At 44.2% G+C, this 20,293-nt stretch overlaps 2 protein-coding genes across 3 annotated transcripts in view; one reads left to right on the top strand and one right to left on the bottom strand.

The window, feature by feature from the left end:
• Positions 1-20,293, top strand: part of LOC144891773 (uncharacterized) — a 469,129-nt gene that overhangs the window by 246,052 nt on the left and 202,784 nt on the right. The gene's annotated exons all lie outside the window — the stretch shown is intronic.
• LOC137413011 (transketolase-like protein 2) lies at positions 1,062-16,310 on the bottom strand. 2 transcript variants are annotated; one of them, XM_068098387.2, is made up of 14 exons: positions 16,079-16,310; positions 14,831-14,948; positions 11,805-11,918; positions 11,506-11,603; positions 11,179-11,370; positions 8,952-9,079; positions 6,996-7,189; positions 5,647-5,811; positions 4,140-4,296; positions 3,737-3,867; positions 3,527-3,610; positions 2,371-2,467; positions 1,616-1,735; positions 1,062-1,427 (listed from the first exon to the last, which is right to left on the bottom strand). In XM_068098387.2, exons 1-14 carry the CDS (start codon positions 16,171-16,173, stop codon positions 1,255-1,257), a joined length of 1,866 nt encoding a protein of 621 aa, XP_067954488.2. In that variant the 5' UTR covers positions 16,174-16,310; the 3' UTR covers positions 1,062-1,254. The 2 variants fall into 2 exon arrangements, with proteins under 2 accessions (XP_067954488.2, XP_067954489.2); XM_068098388.2 differs by having other exon boundaries at positions 16,097-16,267.

Here is a 20,293-nt window from a genome sequence, read left to right as displayed (position 1 = left end):
TTCAGTCCATCCATACTTTCCGCAATAAACCAGATCTGCATACAACTCCCACGGTAAACCCTCCTTTACGTTCTGAGCCAGCACCTCCATCACAGCGACAAATAGTAGTGGACTTAGTACCGACCCCTGATGCACTCCCACCTTCACCTCAAACTCACCACTGTTCCCGTCCGTCCTTCGCTGTGTGCGCCCTTTTGTACATTGCCATCACTACTCTGATCAACCATTCCTCCACTCCTAACTTCCTCAATGCCCATGTCAATACTTCACATGGAACCCTATTGAATATTTTCTCCAGATCAACAAACCCAAGAAACAACTTCCTCTTCATGTACTTCTCCTGCAACTGCCTCACAATAAAGAGTGCGTCTGTCGTCAATGAATGGGCTTTATTTCACAGGCCTTTGAGAATTAATTTCGTTCTATAAACGGAAACTTCGATGGGATTAGTTTCCCGTTTTTTGTTTTTTTCAACCGAGTCTAAAACTATGTTAGCGACTTAAAAATGAAATATCGATTTTTGTTGAAATAAACGTGAGAAAGACAGCACAGGCCTAACTAAACAGGCCTCAAAGCTATTCAAGGTAATAAAATGGTGGATATTTGTTTACATGAAGCCTCTCCAAGAATGGGTGGAGCTACTCTGTAAACGGAGTAAGCCACACCCCTGGACAGACAATCACCGTAGCCTTTTATAATAGATAGATAACCCTTGTATGAACTTTGTCCATAAAGTAGTCATGGACGAGTTATGACAAAACTTGGTGGACCAGTTGGTCATGTGACAAGCAGATTAGATTTTGGTTCAGGTCCGAATCCAGATCCGGCCTATCAGTGGGACACAAAACTGTTCAGCCGGGTGGAGGTATGCACTCTACCAAGTGCCATTCCAGTGCTAAAAATTTAACATTCAATTAGAATTTGTTCCTCAATCGTAAACCGACAAGACAGACGATCCAATTACTTAACCCCACCGTTCACTTCATGTGCGTGCATGGGATAAAAACTGGCTAAGCATTCAATTAAAACCCAGGAAGCAATCTTCATTTGATAAACCAAAGTCTAAGCAAAACAATTTATTTTTGGTCACAATTCAACCAAAGTGCAGCTCAAATGGAATGGTATACTTCGACAAAATTTCAAAGCATGAACTGGATGGAACATCTGACGATCAATTGGAAGCACAATCACACTTTCATCTTAGTGGCCGCTACAAAATAATTTCAATTTGTGACCATCGAAGACTCGGGCAACCTAATTTCCAAAGGCAGAACAAACTGCAGATACAATACTGTTAGCATCTATTCCAAAACGCTCAAGCAGTTCGGTTGGTTTGCCACTGCGAGGAACACGGGAAACAGCAAGACGCTTCACAACGATGCCAGGTTCACTTGCCACAGCTCCACATACCGCCTCACCCAGGCCACCTGAAAAAACAATTGCCCAATAGTTTAGCCCACCAAGTTTCCATTATAGGCACTTCATGGTGCAGGAGCCACCCTCTCTCCCCTATGTCCCCATCACATTTATAACCGCCGATAATCTTTCACAATCAATTGTCCTCAAACCAATTTGATACATGGTAATACATGCTAGGGCAAAGCAAAATACCAACCTTCAGGGTAGTGATCTTCAACAACAAGTACTCTGCCACCAGTGGCCTTTGCGTTTGCAACAATCGCTTCCACATCAATTGGCTTCACAGTGAAAGGATCAAGCACTCTGATCTTCACACCTGGCCAGGTAAAACCATTTGCATAACCAATGAGAACCATGAAGCTTTTACTTCACAGCACAAACAAATGTCGTGCACAGCATGATACTTGCAAAATCCCCAAAATAAGTTGTTGGCCTATGACGACTTCAAAAATAATTGGTGGTTGAAATCAGTGTCCTGGTATGCAAATCTTCTTCAAATTTCAAGTCAATCGGATGAAAATTGCAGATTTGAGAAATCTGGTCGATGTTGACCTTTTGGCCTATGCACACCTCAAGAATAGTTGGGGGTTGAATTTAGTGTCCATATATGCAAATCTGCTTAAAATTTTAAAATCTTATAAAAATACGAGGATTTTCGAAATTTGACAAAGTTGGTGAGCTTTGGCTAATGTTTTGCTATTGACCTTTTGACCCCAAAAACAATAGGCTTTGTTTTACCAAATCCACCATTTGGTGAAATGTTAGGAAATTGGTTGAAAATTGACCTGTAGGTGACTGAGACCGACAGAATATCACACAAAAACAACCAATAATATACTTGAAAAATCTTCGATTTTCACAAGCAAAAATGTAAAGCAAAAGGAGAAAAGGAAAATGGCTTGAGCTTAGTAAAAAGTGATCAATGTGGTCAATCACAAAATAAAAGAGCACCTTGTTCTGCAAGTAAATCAGCAGCTTTCAATGCCTCGTGCAAAGTCACACCTGCTCCAATAACAGTAACTGTATCACCAGTGCTGTGTCGTACAACCTGCATAGCAAGATTAGAAAATTATGGTTCATGTAAACAAGTTATTGCAGGTCATGACTTTTTTTTTTTGCCTTTCAGAATTTCAATTGTGCTCATATTGACAATTTGTTTATTGTGCATTCTAAATTTGCAGCCACTCAGCAAGACAAGCTGAAAATGCTCGATAAAAATCCGACAAAGATAGAGTAAATAGAACTACTGGGCTCTGCAATCATGGCAATTAAGCAGATGGAGTTCCCATTCTCACACTGAAATGAAAGTAGACTGATGCAACTTGTATTCTCAGTACTTTGGCCTTGCTACCTTTAGTAATGACAATCATATGCTTCAAGGTGGATCGAAGGTGTTTTTTTTGTTGTTGGTTTCCTGCCCCCCCCCCCCCCCCCACCCCCCTCAAGGGTCTCCTTTCAAACTGCACATTCAATAATCTTGTCAAAAATCAGACAGCTTGGCCAGAGCAAGAGCACACCAAACATTTAAAGTATCACTCCTAAATAAATAAATAAAAAATAACCACCTTTAAAGGCCATTTTTCCCCGCAAGCGGGGGTTGGCCTTTTTCGGGAACCGTGGTTGTTGTTGTTTTTCGGTTTCCCTTTTTGAAGCAATGTTTTACGGCCGGATGCCCTTCCTGACGCCAACCCTTTTTGCCGCCTTTAACGACAAACAGGGAATTACCAGTGAACTGGTCCTCAATTAGCCGACCTCGGAAGGATGACAGGCTGAGTCAACCCCCCTGGCGTTAATTCAGCGATCGACCGGGATTCGAACCCAGGATCCTAGGATCCTAAGCTGACACCCTAGCCGCTAGCCCAACACCATCACTCCTAAATATATTGGATAAAAGAATATTTGAAAAATGGTGGAGAAAAATAAAGAAATAAAAGTTACTTAATGACAACTTGGGAAATGTGCAACTAAACGAACCATCCAGCATTCAAGTTTGTGAAAGACATATTTGGCCCTCGATAAATTTGTTGCAGCCATGTGCAAAACATGGGAGATTTCAAATACAGAAAAGGATAAACCATGGGACAACCTGCAACAAACGACATCTTACCTTGGCCTTCCCAATTTCAAAGTTTTCTGCAGCATCATAGATCACAGGGGTATCTGGGCGACTTGTACGAATGAAGCAGATGCCCTGGCAAGGTAAAACTGAACTTGTAAGTGCATGATGAAATTGTGAAACTGAAATGTAAAATACCGCCAACCCCCCCAAAAAAAAAAGAAAAAAAAAAAGCCATACAAACTAACATTGGTAATATACCTTGGTCTGTGCTGCAAGCACAACAGCTTTCTCTGCAGAAACACCATCTGATGGGTAGAAAACTGAAGCACCAGGAATAGCTCTAAACATGGCAAGGTCTTCAAGAGCCATCTGAGAGGGGCCATCCTCACCTTTGGGATGGAATCAAACATTTAAGTTTACCCTTGGTAACCATTTAAACATGCATGACAGTCCAGAGGATACACTGACCAGCAGACCAGACAGACATGTAATGTTTGTACCTCAAACTACAACTGACATTATGGAAATATACTCGACTCCAACACAGCATTTGAAACAGGGATCACAGCTTTACAAAGCATATGCTCAAATGAACAGAATTATAAAATAAAAACAATTAAAAACAGGCAAGCTCAAATGAGAATGTAGTAAATGAACTCACCAATTGAAACTCCGCAATGAGATCCCACAAGGTTGACATTGCTCTGAGATATTGCCCCCATGCGGACTTGGTCATATGCACGAGAAAAGAAAGCTGCAAATGTGCTGGCAAAAGGTATGGTACGGTCTCGACAGGCACAGCCAATGGCAACACTAACCTGAGTGGGAAGAGAAATGGAGGAGAGGGGATCAATTAAATACACAAAACAAAAACGACTCTCCAAAGAGAAAGCTTTGATGTTGAAGTGGCATTGTTAGTAAAAAAAATAAAACCAACAATACATTTCACACAATATATATATATAATTTTTGAACATAATGTCCAAAAAAGTGCGATTATGACCCTAATGGAATGCAAAAACCCCTCAAATGGTCAACTGGGCCAAAGAGTATCCACAACAGGAACACAAACTTAGCTGGTACAAAATACAACATACATGACCAAACTTTTTTTTGGACTGGTGAGCATTTCCAAGCAGTAAAACTTTGGAAAGTAATTGAGCATTTTGGATCATCAACACCTTTCAGCAGGATGATGCACATGAATACTGCCATTGTGACTGGCTCAATGAAATTCACATTTGTTTGCCTGCTGTGACATAGGTAATTATTTTGATTTTAGCCTGCCCAACTAGAGGAATCTTGCATATTCCACCAAGCAGAGAAACAAAAAACCAGCTTCCATTGCTGAAAGAAGCAATCTGCCAAAATACAGAATTTTATGCTGCTCAAAACAAAGGGACAACTTGTACTTAAATGCTGATTCACAATTTTGTTTCATCAGGTTACTTCTGGAATGGTATATAATGGAAACTTACAAAGGCTTCACCACAGCAAGCAGGATACTCCACGTCAATGTAAAAGAACGACCAAAATAAATAAATATATATATAAAATAATAATAACGAGAACGGCACTCGGTAGAGCACATACCTCCATCAGGGTGAACAGTTTGATTTGCATCCCAATGATAGGCCAGATCTGGATTCGGACCTGAACCAAAATCTAATCAGCTTGTTCTCAGCACCTAACACTCATCCAAGTTTAGTCATAACTTGTCTAACTTTTTAAAATGTCATGTTACGTCGTTTACACCCAATGGTTAGTTTCTGATATTCGTCTGTTCACTTACTCAATCACTACGCTCAATGGTGTACAATCACATAAAATAAAATAAATCATATCCGAATGCATATTCAGATCTTCCCCAAAATCTGATTGGTCCTCACACAACTGTCCACCAGGTTTCATCCAAACCCGTCCATAACTGCCCTGCTACATATAGTTTTTGGACCCATCTCTCAATGGTGAAGAATCACAAAAAAATTCTATGAGTCAGATCCAAATCTTCACAAAAACCCAATCATTTCATCCGTAAAACACACTGCCAAATTTCGTCCGAATCAGTCCACAACTTTGAGACATCATGTTTACAGACAAATAGATAAACAACCTCCATTCACCTTCTGTGGCAGATGTAATAAATAAAGAGGAAGATATTTATATACCATGTTCTGTTCAGCAATGAAGCACTCGATGTAGCGGTCAGGATGAGCCTTTTTGAACGTTTCAGAAAATGTCGAATTCTTGGTATCTCCATCAAGTGAAATAACCTTAGGATTAACCTTGCCTAGTTTTGCAAGGGCAGTGCCGTAAGCTTTACGTGTAGCCACCTAATGGTGCAGATGTTGCAGGAAAGACAAGGTCAAAGGTTAGGTCATTTGTTTCATTACACAATAGGAAATGCATCAAATTCAGCTTCAACAAGCAAAACTCGTTTCAACTACATAGAAGCATTAAACACTACATTCCAAACAAAGTACTACATAGAACAGCAGCTCAATTTTTATTTGAGGGAGGAAAAAAAAAAAAAAAAAAAATTGGGGAACTAATCAATACATCAAACAAATTTTAATATGGGTAATGTTAGCTTTTTTGAATCTTAAAGTTGACCAAATTAAAGTATGCTAGTTTACAGCAAAAATATTTAAAACAGGGTCATGAAGGATTTCTTGCAAAAGTGTTGAGACCAGTGAATACTCATGGCAAAGGTTTCAATATCTAACATCACATCAAAAGCAAATAGTGTTCGGAATGGTGAGCACAACAGAAATTGACAATCACATCCTGCAGCAATTTAAATAGACCCCCCCCCCCCCCTCCTCCTATATTCCTTTTATTCTGTTGTGCCCCAATCCAGGGTTCCAAGCTTCCACAAGCCTCAACTTCAAACTCTTCCTTGCTTTCCCACCCTCACCCCCCTCAAAAAAAAAAAAAAAAAAAAAAAAAAAAAAAAAAAAAAAAAAAAAAACTCGTAATGGATGTTCTATCTGGTCAACTGACCAAGTTACATTTTGCTCAGCCAGGTTTGTCTTCAAATTTAAAATGCATCACCATGGGCCCACATACATTCCCACACAAGTGGGAATTAGCTCAGTTAAAAATGTTGTAATTTGCATTACTAGGGCATGCCCGTACTATATATATATATATCTAAAATTATATCCCCCCCCTCTATTTACATGAAATGGTTTGGTCCATTCGCAAAGCCAAAGCGAACGGCTTGCGAGTACGGTGACAATCCCCCCCCCCCTCTATTTACATGAAATGGTTTGGTCCAAAGCGAACGGCTTGCGGAGTTTGGTAAATAAATCGCCATAGCTCGGTAACTACTTCTCCGATTAATATGAAACCTTGAAAAGGCACATCCTCGGGTCCCCAGCAATATACCTGGCAAGTTTCAAGTATATCGGACCCGTGGTTGTCGAGAAACAGCGGTCACAGACAAACGACACACACATACACACACACACATAACTGGAATTATAGATAGATATTGCAGCTCAGTTCAAGTTACCTTGTCTCCAACCTTGTAGGCAGGAGGTTCAGGGAGACTTGTGCATACAGTGTCACGCTTTAGTGAATCATCGGTGGGCGGCTTCGGAGAGAGTCGGCTCACTCCCTGGATTCTGCTCTGGATCAATTTCTTAACTTCCTCCACACGATCTTTGGGGACAGGCTTTCCATGCCAGTTTTCTAGATCTTCCATTCCTATTTCACATTACAGAAGATCAAAATTGTTATGCAAGTTTAGTGGGTCCCATCTAAAATGTTCAAAGCATACATTCACATTGAAAATTAAAATAAATTTTGAATGGCATACAATTAAATATTCCGTATGTGATAAAGACCCTCCACACAATTGGTAATTCAAATAAATATTCCTTTGTTAGGATGGAGAGAGCACTGGCTCCATCAATTCAGTCAGCTCACCCCTCCAGTTAAGCTTGAAAAGCAACACCAGATGCAAATTTGCAAAGAACTTCAAAAAAAAAAAAATTGATATGACGAGAACAAAAATTTATTGTATAAAGAGAAACTTAATGGAGAAAAATACAATACTTGAGTAAAGCATGGGAATTAAATAAATTGCCCAATGCAATTTTTCAAAAGCAGTTAATGTGACACATTTTGAACAAAACTTCAAATTACTGGGGAATGTCATACCCTGCCCCTCTTCCTCTCCAAGAAATGGGGAAACATTAAATTAACTGCAGTAATTCCAAGCTGAATGTTTGCTTTTCTTTTCACTGAAATTCCATGACAAGTTGAAGTTAATCTTACAAGTGGAAACATCCTCAAGGCCTAAAACAAATATAAATCTTAAGAGCAAGAACACCAGACTTTGCTTCCAAATTAGTGGGAACTGGTTAAGGAGGGTGAAACTGGTATTAAAAAAAAAAAAAAAAAAAAAAAAAAAAAAAAAAAAAAAAAAATAAACGGAAACTAGTCCAAAGGGGGTGGAGGGGAAAAAAATCCTGGAACATGCTCCAGTTCCTTTGTTCAAAATCACGGTGGAATACATATTTCTGCTCAAGTTACAAAACCTGCTTTCCATTCCGTATACCTGCAACACCTCAGCAACTACTCCCAATGGCAGCTTGTGCTCGTCATTGTGCAGATGGCACATTTACTACCTTCACCTGGCAAGTGGCTTTCTAATTTACCACAATTGACAAAACCGACAAGTTGACTTTTCCCGAATCAGCAAGGGACTTGAACAGATCAAAGCAATATCAGATCAAACTACCAATTGGGTTCAGTATTGATCACAACCTTAGATATTGTTCTACCAACTTAATGGTCAGAACCTCAAGCAAAAGCAAGTCCGAAAGACCATCTCCAGAACATCAAACTGAACCCGACACGGAAGTACAACACGATTTGGCAAGGACATCTCATCCAGGGGTTCTTTCCAGATAGCTGGTGTTCCTGATTTATACAAAAGCTTTTGGAAACCACTTTGCAAACTCCATAATTTACCAGTCACAAATGAAGCAAGCTGCACCCCAATAAACACAACGGTCTGCCAACTTTGGGAGAAAATATGCACAATGGCAGAAGTAACTGCTCATGCCAGAAACTACACTTAACCTGGCAGTTTGCATTAAGTTTCACAATTTTGGAAGCAAGATTTTACAAAAGTCAAGTTAAGGAATTTATGGGGCATAACAGTCATTAAATCTTGAACATGCTAAATTTAGTGCTTAACAAAAACAAAAATAATAATAATAAAATAGGCAAGCCAGAATAGCTAGATGTTCACTCGTTCAATAGAAATTGGGGACAAAAGTCATCAAAATGTACAGCAGGGAAAAGGAACACAATGTACAAACAAGCCAGTAAAGGGAGCTCAAAAGATAGTCAAGTGGAAGATACATCAAGGAGAGCAAAGCAAAATAAACAAGTTTTAAAGAGCAGTCCAAGCAATTCAGCATTCGGAACAAAAGGAATCTGGAGTAATTCAACCTACCTGGAATTCCTTTGCCTTTGAAAGTCTTGGCGATTATGGCTGTGGGTTTACCCTCAACCTGGCCAACTTTAGAAAAGGCTTTGCATAGTTCTTCTACATTATGACCATCAACCACATGGGTGTTCCACCTGTGTATGGAGTACACAGGAAAAAATAGTCATTGACCTCAAACAGATCACCTTGGAACAAAAACTGACATGGTTCTGGTACAAGTGCAGACAAGGGCAGTTAAAGTTTGCTATGGACTTATTCAGAATACTAAAAAGTCAATCAATGCTGATCTTGCCAACCACAAAATGAGAAGCGACACTAAGTTTGGTCAAAGCATTCTGGGTGAAACATATGCATTGAAATGCAGTACAATTTTGTGTTTATTACAAAACATTTGTGCAGTGCTACTGGCAGAAAGCTTGGGGACAGAATGGAAATGGTAGATGTTACAAGACCAGAGGAGGTGGTGGAAGGCAGACCAACCTGTTGGCCATGCAAAAGTGATAGGCAGAGTCAGCTTCATTGTAGGAGATTCCAATATTTGAAAACCCTTGGTTTCCATGGCATCAAGCAAAGGTCAGGTGGGGGCCCCACGGAGGGGAGCAGTTTTCAATCAAGCTGCAGATAAAGACCATGTAGGTGGATAAATGTTGAAGCGTGCAAAGGAAGGATTTTGCACGTGAAAGATGCCTAGTTGGCAACTGCCCTTGGAGGCAAACTTTGATGTGGTTTTCCCAAGAAAGATGACCAATAGTAAAACCCAAAAGTTGAGCGATTGAACTTCATGAGCATTGAGGAAATGGATGAGAGTCCAGACAGTCTTTACAGAACGACATTTGTTCAGATTGAAAAAAAAAGTTGACCAGCTCATTTAGATTTTTTTGGACTAAACATCTGAGTGGCATAAATGAGTAATCATGAAAACTAGAACGGCACTCGATAGAGCATACTCCTGCCAGGCTGAACAGTTTTTGTTTTGTGTCCCACTGATCGGCTGGATCTGGACCAACATCTAATCAGCTTGTTCTCGTCAACCAACCAACTTGTCTACCAAGTTTAGTCATAACTCATGCACAACTTTTATTTTTTACTTTTTTAATGTTGGGGAAAAAAAAAGAAAAAAAGAAACCCTTCACAACAATGCAAATTAAAACAAATTTCACTCAACTTGCAAACTTGATCAAATCCTGTCTATCTCAACCTTCCAAAGGCTGTTGGCATTAAAGTTTAAATACAATCTGTGGGGGGCATAGGCTTCCCTATTTCCCTTTGGGAAGAAAAGCAAGCTTATGCACTACAAGTTCATGCATATCCACCATTGATTACTTCTGTCAAGTTGTCCCCAAGCAAAGCCAAAAAACGAGCAAAAGTTGGATTAACAAATCAAATCTGCACCACGATTTACCAAACCCCATCCACTGGTCACAAGCTGTACAAAGGTGTCCAAGCAAACAGCAAGATAAACCTCGGACCAGTACACCATCTGTATACTGCACCAAAATTCCAATGCTTTTGCTCAGCATGAAAGGGTCGGTATACAAAAGTTTACCAAAAATGAATTCTGGACAAGCAGAGCAAATTTTTTTACCTTTGTATGATTAACCATTACAGTTGAATGAATGATCGTTTTAAAGCCATTTTTCCCCGCTAGAGCAGGGGTTAGCCTTGCGGGCACCATGACAATCATGGTTCCCTGTTTGAGGCAATGTTTTTATGGCCGGGTGCCCTTCCTGACGCCAACCCTTGGTCACCTCTTATGATGCGCAGGGATACGGTGTACCTATCGGGATCATTCATCCCAGCCAGCTGGTACTCAATTTGCTGACCGCGGAAGGATGACAGGCTGAGTCAACCCCCTGGCGTTAATTCAGCGATCGACCGGGATTCTAACCCAGGATCCGAGGATCCCAAGACGGCACCCTAACTGCTAAGCCAACACCAGGCTGATTTGTAACAAAATAGCAATTTGCACAAAATAGCAATATTAACCATTAGAGTTCTTCAAAAATAAACAAAAACCTGCAAATTATAGTTCGGGCCATGAATCAATTGTACTATCTGCACAAGTTAACCCAAGTCCAATCAACCATGTCAACCAGTTAAAGCAAAATGGTACAAAAAATAAAATAAACATGGACAATCAATATCGATGAGCACATGCAAACTTTCGTCAACTGGAATTCACATAAAATGTTAAAACGTGTTGCAAAGTCCACAAAACAAGTAAACAAGATACCCAAAGCTTTCGCAGCGGGCCCGATAAATGTCTGTCCTGTGGCAGAGTGGTGCAGGCTCGCTCTGCCCAAGCCGGTTCACATCGAAGATGGCAACAAGATTGTCGAGGTGGTAATGGGACGCGAATGCCATAGCCTCCCAGACAGAGCCTTCGGAGGTTTCACCATCACCAATCAGGCAGTAAACACGATAGCTGAGGATCAGCAAACAAGACTTCAGAATTTGCTTTTAGGTGCAAAAATAATGAATGAAAAAAATAATAATTTGATCAATAGAGTTTATAAAAATTAAAATAGCAATTTGCACTGTACCATTTATCATTGCTAACCTTGCTTTATCAAAGTTCTTCCCTGTGTACGCCATGCCACAAGAAGCTCCTAGGCCCTGCCCAAGGGAACCTGTAGCCACATCCACAAACGATAATTTCTGCAAAACATTCACATGAGTATTACGTTTATTTCAAACATTTCCATGCATCATTCATCCTCAATTATGGGAGAAATGGCAAAATAAAAAATTTAAAAAAAGTTAAAGAAAAAGAACTATGCAACATCTAAACCTGTGAAATGGAGCAGTTTGAAGACTACAATGCAATTGCTAAACTAAAATGCTCGAACTTGTACTCACAGGTGTTGGATGTCCTTCCAGGTCAGAATCGATTTTTCTCAGAGTCTTCAGATCAGCCTCCTTGATATATCCAGCCTCAGCCCAGGCAGCATAAAGGATTGGAGCTGCGTGCCCCTGGGACAGGTGGAGTATAGCAAATGTTACGAGTTCATAATTTTAGTTCTAAATATTCACAATAGCAAACCGTACGAGTTCTGCAACAACATTATTCAATCAATTTTGTAAAGAAAACGATAGACATTAGCAAAGTTGAACTGAGTAAGCAAACGGCACTGGAGTGCATACCTCCACCAGCTGACCAGTTTACGTTTTGTATCCCACCGATAGGCTGGATCTGCATTCGTAACTCATCCAATAAGCTTGTCCTCACCACCAAAACAACTCAGACCAAGTTGTCATAAATCCATCCACAACTTTTTGAAATGTGTTATATATAGTTTATGGCCCCATATCTCAATGGTGAAGAAATCACTTAAATTATAGTATCTGGTGGGGTGGGGAGAACAGGATCAACATCTGGGACCGTTGCCAAGGCACAGCAGCCAAATCTAGCCAAAGACAACTCTCAAGTCAAGTCGATGGTAGGTACAAGATGGAAACAGCAAGCTGGGTTGGATGCACAAGTTGACATTGCTTCATGTTAAACAGTCTGCAGTGATGCCATTTGTGGCGAGGAAGTGGAAGCATGACAACCGACTCGATGCTACTACAACTGAGGAAGGAGACTTGAGGAAGTTCAGCCTGGTTCTTACTCAAAATTTCACCAGTTACAAGTTTCAAATGATAAGCAAAACTTTTCCTTAACCTTTCAAATACCATGGGCTTTACAATATACATGAGGTACCCATGCTCAAGCATGGGTGGGAAGCCAAAAACAAAACGTGGCAAATGAACCAATAAATGCCACATTCAGTTGAACGGCAGACATGGACAGCTGGTTCGTGAAGGATTGGCACAAAAAAAAGAATGGTTCTATACCCAGTCAATGGTGAAGCCACGAATGTCACCAAGTAAAAACCCTCATCATTTCCTCATTCATATGTAAACTCATCTATACTTTCATGCCAATCATAAACTGATACTATAACAAAATACTGTTAAATCACAATTTTATTGAGATATCAAACCAGCTCGTCATCCGTTCACTTCGATTTGGGGTAGTTCCATATAAAGTTAATTTCAAAATCATAATTTTATTGAGGAACTTATGAAACCCATGTACCTCACAACATCCATTGGGACCCCAAAACGTTCCACAGGTTATAGCCCTAAAACTGAGAAGTTTTGGGATGCACAGTTTTGCATATATAGATCATAAAATAAAGAATCACATCACAGACCTTCGCCAGGACGTGTTTAGTGGTTTTAAGGCTTGTGTAAAAACAAATAGCGGCGTAACCAGTGATGGATGGCATTTTTTTTTTCCCCCCCACCAATTTATCCAAAGACAAGAAATTTCATCTTGATCGGATGAAGTTTTGTACTCGTCAAATGTCATAATGGAGGAACCCATGACAACACGTTATTCCCCATAGAGTGCTTTAAAATGAGCAATGTCTAAATTTTTTCTATGCAGAACTTTCAGAGATAGAGGTGCAAAGTTCTCTGGTTTTTCAAAGATGGTGCCCTACTACATGACGTATGACATCATAATTATCATTAAAAAAAAATTACAGGAAGTGCACCTATGATGAAAATATCCTGTCAATTGGACCAAAGGTTGCAGAGAAAAATCATTTATTCCGTGAAGACACTCAAATGCAATACCCTCTGGTGAGTGTAATAAAATTATATATATATATATATATATATATATATATATATATATATATGTATATATATATATATATGTGTGGTGGGGTGTGTATATATATATATATTCAAAAATAATTAGCTTCAGGGCCAAGCTAGAACTACGTTGTGGAAATTTTTTTCTCAATTTTCCTAATTTTGACCAACATTGTGAGACCAGAAATTTAGTGAGATTTGTCGCAGCATCGAGCTTGGATAATCCTGTCAAAATAGAGCAAAATCAAAGCCACGATGCAACATTTAAAAGCATACCAAGAGATTAGCAGGTTTGTAGTGCCAACAGACATGAATCATTCCCTAAGCCGTGGCAAGGCATGCCAACGCTCGGGTTTCACACGACAGGAAACCCATCTGTTCGTATTATGCAAAACAGGCAGCAGGACTCGGTTTAGCCAAATCATGAGGCTCGTTTCAGATTGGTAAAACGTCATATTTTAACCTTCAAAACAAAGGCTTATTGATATTCATAGAGCAAATGAAAATCAAACTTGGAGGTTACAAAACACTAGTGAAAGCAGAAAATAGAGAAAAATAATTTGTGGAAAGGCAAAAGTGTTACGGCACATCAATGTAACCCGTCCAGTAATTCCCACATTGCACAACGTGCCAGGTGAAGCTTAAACATGCAATTTGCCTCGTGTATGCATCCAAAAATGAGCAAGTTAAAATACCGTAATACAGGAATAGCAAACCAGCCAACAATAAATTTAAACCTGGCATGGTATAGACTATAGAGGATTACCATACCGTCATGGATGTACTTTGTGCTGGTTAATACAAATTAAAAACTTAAAATGTTTGGGTTTAGGGAAACCCAGAAGTGATATAAAAAAAAAAAAAAAAAAAAAAAAGATATCATACAGAAGCTGAACGAGTGAAAGGACAACGTCAACACCAGGAAACAACTTGGATAAAGTAGATCACACCAAGACTGCAAAAATTAATGCAAATCATAGGGTGAACATTGGGATAACTAATTTAATCACACTGGGGGGGGGGGGGGGGGGGTCTGAATTTGGGTCTGTCTTTCTCCAGGAAGTGATAATGTAGGCCATAACCACCACCAAGTGGTAGCCAGTTGTACATGTTCTCATGAAAGATTGCTGTTCTAGTTTAACATCGCATTGCTCCGAAAGGTTTAAAAGTATACCGGTTTAAACTGCACATTTGACATCAAGCAATAGACATACATGGGCAAGTCACAAGCAGAGTACCTTCGACAACACAAATCTGTCATTGTTCGGGTTTCCAGGGTCGTCGGCTTTGTACTTCATCACATCGAAGAAGAGAACAGCCATGATCTCTGCAGCACTGCAGCATGATGTTGGATGACTACAAACAGCAACAGAAAACTACTTAGCAGGAATGGGAAAGGAGGACTTGCAAAACGCCTACCGGCAAATCAGTGGAAGATCATAGAACTTCAATTGTTAAATATTTCAGCCTTGGGGGGGGGGGGGGGGGGGGGGAAAAAAAAAAAAAAAAAGATCCCCAAAGTCTACTCAACGGGATAACAAGGGGTTAGGTGAATGCACAAAGGGAAAAGAGGTACAAATTCTACAGTAGATAAGTATCAATAAAAGCCAAAGTATTCATCAGCTTGCAGAGCTGAAAATTGGCACAAACTTTTCACTACAGATAACACATCACAATAACTCCCTTGCAACTGATAACACTTCATTGACCCACATTTCCCCACTTTGTTGAGTTAGCCAGGTAACATGCCCCAAGGCTTCCAGGAACCAGCTGGGCAGGGATGAAGTAGCATGAATTTGGGTAGTGTTGGTGACAACTTCTCACCACCAAACACATCACCCCAAAGTTAACATACAGGAAACCCTGCTCATCCATCCAATGGACGATCCTCCTCTGCGAAACACCTGGACGAGCTTATAGCTGGGTCGGGATTCGAACCCAGGCAGGTTAGCTCAGGTGCGAGTGCACAACTGCACTGACCTCCAAAAGGAGACCTTGGCAATTCGTTTGAACAACCCGAGGCACAACCCCAAATCGAGAGTTTTATAACACGAAAAAAAAGTTTGCAAGTCACTTGTACCAGTGGACAGGTACACTCATGATGGCCAACCACAAGCGTTCGTTTCAAACAGTCAAGAAAAAAATTAATGCGGAAGGAACGAAGAAAAACTCATTCATTCCATCTCCCACAAATATGAAATAAGTTCCAACTTTAGAACTTCGAGATGCACAATTCATAGACTGTGCACAAATAAATAATAAAATAAATACCAGAACTACCTGCAGTTACATTTACTGCCCCATTAACTCTTTATAAGGTATCCCAGAAAAACAACAAGTTAAATGCACACAAACTGCCATCGATAGAAAGACACCACGAAACACGAGTCAAGAGGCGCCAGAGCAGTCAAGAGGAAAGTCCCCACGTGGTACGACAAAGTCGATTAAACCGAACAACGAGGAACGAAACATCATGATATCACAACCCAGAATTGGAGGCACACGTTGCAACAATGGATCCGATGCGTAGCCGGTTGGCGGTGTCTCGCAGAGCCTGCAGGCGACTGCCCTGGTCTTCCATCTTGCACTGATTGGTGATGAATGAAATGACTGTTAATTTCCTGGCGCTCCTTATATGGTCACGGTGAGCCGTCGGGCTACGTCACGCATACGTAGGCACGTAAACGCGTACAGTACAATTAAATTAAAAGTCGTGCTATTTCCTTTATCGGGCCAAATTGTATATTTAAATTATGCACAGAATTTTATATCATCATTGTACGGTGTGATTAGTAAAAATAACGGCGATATAAAACAAAAGGACGAGGAGGTAACCATCCTCCCTCACAAATATTCGCAATAACACTCAAAAAGACGACGTGCCTCAGAACGCCCCCTAGCGACCGAGACAGCGACGTGACGAGATGAGATTGGCCTTTTGTGAAAAAATCAGAAAAAACAGATTATTGCTCTCAATCTGTTTAATCGTTTTTAACTGATTGTTCCTTGTACAATGTGGTATTAGAAACGCCAGCAATAGACTGGATGCAAATCTTCATATAATGGAGCTAATATGGCTATATGCAGATACTGTAGTATGTATGTACATGTAGTCATGTACCATACCTATGTCAATGTGATGAAAACTTCAAAATTAATAACTTGCCGTTTTACAGCATAAAACATTACAGTGTGGTCGAACAAGGCCAAATATTGTTACCCATTACCAGTACAGTAAGTACATTGTGCACCGCTCCTTTCCTATTCCATATCCAGGTGCTGCATGCGTGACGTCATCCCCGGGCGAAGGGGGCCCGGCGATGACGCGGCGCCGAAAGGGAGTACTCAGTTTTCACTCCGATTGTTTCTTGTTTTCTTTCATGTTACTTGGCAAAAAAATATTTTTTTGGACAAGTATGTTGATCACTCCCGTTTGTGTATATGTTTGTGTGTGTGTGTGTGTTTGATTGTTTGTAGTGTGTGTTTGTTTGTGTGCTCACTTATACTTGCCTACAGGACACAATTTTAAACCGATCTCCACGAAACTTCACCAAATGGTAGAGTTCGTGGTCCGACAAAATCTTATATATTTTTGAGGTCAACAGGTCAAAAGGTCATCATAAGCCAAAGGTCTGGAGGAAAAAAGGCTAGAGTTCCAAAAGGCAGTGTTCTGAGACCTGTGCTTTCTCTGGTCTTCATTAATGATCTTGAAGTGCGCGGTGCTACGCGCGCGACTTGCTACCAAGGAGGAAGCGGACAACGCGGTAAGTTTAATGTTCTTTATTCCTAGAGGTCACTGTAGCACTGGCGCGCTCCGGGCTCCGCGCCCGGTGTATATCCTGAGGCCACGCCTACCCCTCGGGCGTGGCGGCCGCCTACTTGGTGCGCGGAATGATGTCACCACGCCAGTGGGCTTTCGTGTCCGCCACACGCGCCCCCCCAGAATTCCCGCGCAACTGGAGGGCCAGTTTGCGGGGCAAACGGATGACCCGGCCGAAGCGCCCTCTGGTGACCGGCGGCGTCCGGGGTGCAGGGATGCCAGGTGGGATGCCCCCGGCTGTACCCGGGATGGGTGCCGGACCGGGGGGCAGCATGCCTGCGGTGCTGGGCGGTGCCGGGGGTCCGCCCGCAGGGGGGCGGCCCCGACGCGGGGGCCGAGCCACCGGCGGTGGGTGGTCCACATCGAGGTGGGCCGGCTTGAGGCGGTCTATGGAGACCCGGTCAGGAGTGCCGCCGATGTCCAGGGTGAAATGTTTCACCCCGGTCTCCAGCACGGGGAAAGGCCCGTCGTACGGGGGCCGTAGTGGTGTCCGGTGGGCGTCGTGCCAGACGAAGACGTACTCCGCGGTGCGAAGCTCTGGGGCGACGTGTTTAGGAGGGTGCCCGTGGTGCGCCGTCGGCACCGGGGCGAACCTCCGGGCGGTCTCCTGCAGCGCAGAACGCTCCTGTGGTCGATGGTCATGGGGTCGACCAAGGTGCCGTGGGGTCAGGAAGGAACTCGCCCGGCACCCGCAGCGGTTGTTCGAAGACCAACTCCGCCGCGGCTGCGCGCAGGTCGTCCTTGGGCGCCGTCCGGAGGCCCAGCAGGACCCAGGGGAGCCTGTCGACCCAGCCGCCGTCGCGGAGGATGGCCTGGAGCGCGGCCTTCAACGAGCGGTGGAACCGCTCACACAGGCTGTTGGCCTGGGGGTGGTAGGCCGTGGTTCGGTGCAGCTGGACCCCGAGCCCCCGCGCGACCGCGGCCCAGAGCTCCGAGGTGAACTGGGGGCCGCGGTCAGACGAGATGTCCGAGGGGGCGCCGGACCGGGCGACCCAGGTGGCGATGAACGCCTGCGCGACGTCTGCCGCCGTCGTCGCCGCCAAAGGCATGGCCTCCGGCCACCGGGTGGTGCGGTCCACCATGGTAAGGACATGGGTGAAACCCCGCGAGGGGGGAAGATGTCCCACCAGGTCCACGTGCACGTGGTCGAATCTACGTGCCGGCACCGTAAACGGGGCCAATGGGGCCTGGGTATGCCGGTGCACCTTCGCGCGCTGGCACGCGAGGCACGTCCTGGTCCAGCCGCGGACGGCTTTCCGGAGGCCATGCCAGACAAACTTGTCGGCGACCAACCTCTGGGAGGCCTTCGTGCCCGGGTGGGACAGGCCGTGGATGGTGTAAAAACCTGGCGCTGCCAGCCTGCGGGCACGATGGGGCGAGGCCGCCCGAGGGAGACGTCGCAAACGAGGGCCGTGCCCGCGCCATCTAAGGGCACCTCGGTGATGCGGAGGCCCGTGACGGCGGTCCGCAAGGCCTGGACCCCGGGGTCAGCGGCCTGGTCCGCCGCCATCCGGGCATAGTCGATGCCAATGTGGACTGCGTGGGCGACGGCCCGGGAAAGGCAGTCGGCCACCGGGTTGTCCTTTCCCGTGACGTGTCGGATGTCCGTCGTGTACTCGGACACGGCCGCGAGGTGACGCTGTTGCCGGGCCGACCACGGCTCGGCGACCTTGCCCATCGCGAAAACCAGCGGCTTGTGGTCAACGAAGGCCGTGAATGCACGGCCATCGAGCAGATAGCGGAAGGGCCTGACCGCCAGGTGAAGCCCAAGCAACTCGCGGTCGAAGGTACTGTAACGGCGTTCGGGCGGGCAAAGCTGCCGGCTGAAGAACACCAGCGGTTGCCAGGCAGCACGCACCCATTGCTCGTGCACCGCGCCCACCGCGTAGTCCGAGGCGTCGGAGGTGAGGGCGATCGGTGCATCGGGCGCCGGGTGCACGAGCATGGTGGCGTTGGCCAAGGCGAGCTTCGCGCCCGAGAACGCCGCGTCCATCTGCTCGGTCCAGGTAACGTCACCTTTGCCCGGCTTCCCTCGAAGGGCCTCGTGTAAGGGGCGCAGGAGCTGGGCGATGCAGGGCAGGAACCGATGGTAAAAGTTTACCATGCCCAGGAACTGCTGGAGCCCCTTGATCGTGCGGGGGCGCGGATACCCCTTCACCGCCTCCACCTTGGCCGGTAGGGGGACGGCCCCATGCCTGGTGGCGCGGTGCCCCAAAAAGTCGATTTCAGCGACACCGAACCGGCACTTGGCGGGGTTCACGATCAGGCCGTGCTGGCCCAGACGTTCGAAGAGCGTGCGGATATGGTGAAGGTGCTCTTCGCGGGACGCGCTGGCGACGACGATGTCGTCCAGGTATACGTACAAAAAATCCAAGTCACGCAAGACGCTGTCCATGAGGCGCTGGAACGCCTGAGCTGCATTTTTCAAACCGAAGGGCATCCGAAGAAATTCGAAAAGCCCGAATGGCGTGATGACAGCCGTCTTCGGGATGTCCTCCGGCCTGACAGGGACCTGATGGTAGCCGCGTACGAGGTCCACCTTTGAAAAGAAGGACATATTCGCCATGCGGGCGGAAAAGTCCTGAATGTGGGGGACGGGGTAGCGGTCGGGGGTGGTGGCGTCGTTGAGGCGCCGGTAGTCCCCGCACGGTCGCCATCCCCCGCCGGGCTTGGGCACGATGTGGAGTGGGGACGCCCACGCGCTCTCGGAGCGCCACACGATGCCGAGCCGCTCCAGCATGGCGAATTCTGCTTTCGCTACCGTGAGCTTCGTCGGCTCGAGGCGGCGCGCCCGGGTGTAGAACGGTGGCCCGGTGGTGGGGATGTGATGTTCCACCTCGTGCTTGACGGTCCCCGCCGAGAAGGTGGGCCGCGTGAGGGC

This window comes from Myxine glutinosa, chromosome 4 (genome assembly GCF_964187855.1).
Source record: "Myxine glutinosa chromosome 4, kmMyxGlut1.1, whole genome shotgun sequence".
Classification (NCBI taxonomy): Eukaryota; Metazoa; Chordata; class Myxini; order Myxiniformes; family Myxinidae; genus Myxine; species Myxine glutinosa.
Note: the sequence above shows the minus strand (reverse complement) of the source record. Positions and strands in the feature narration are given on the sequence as shown.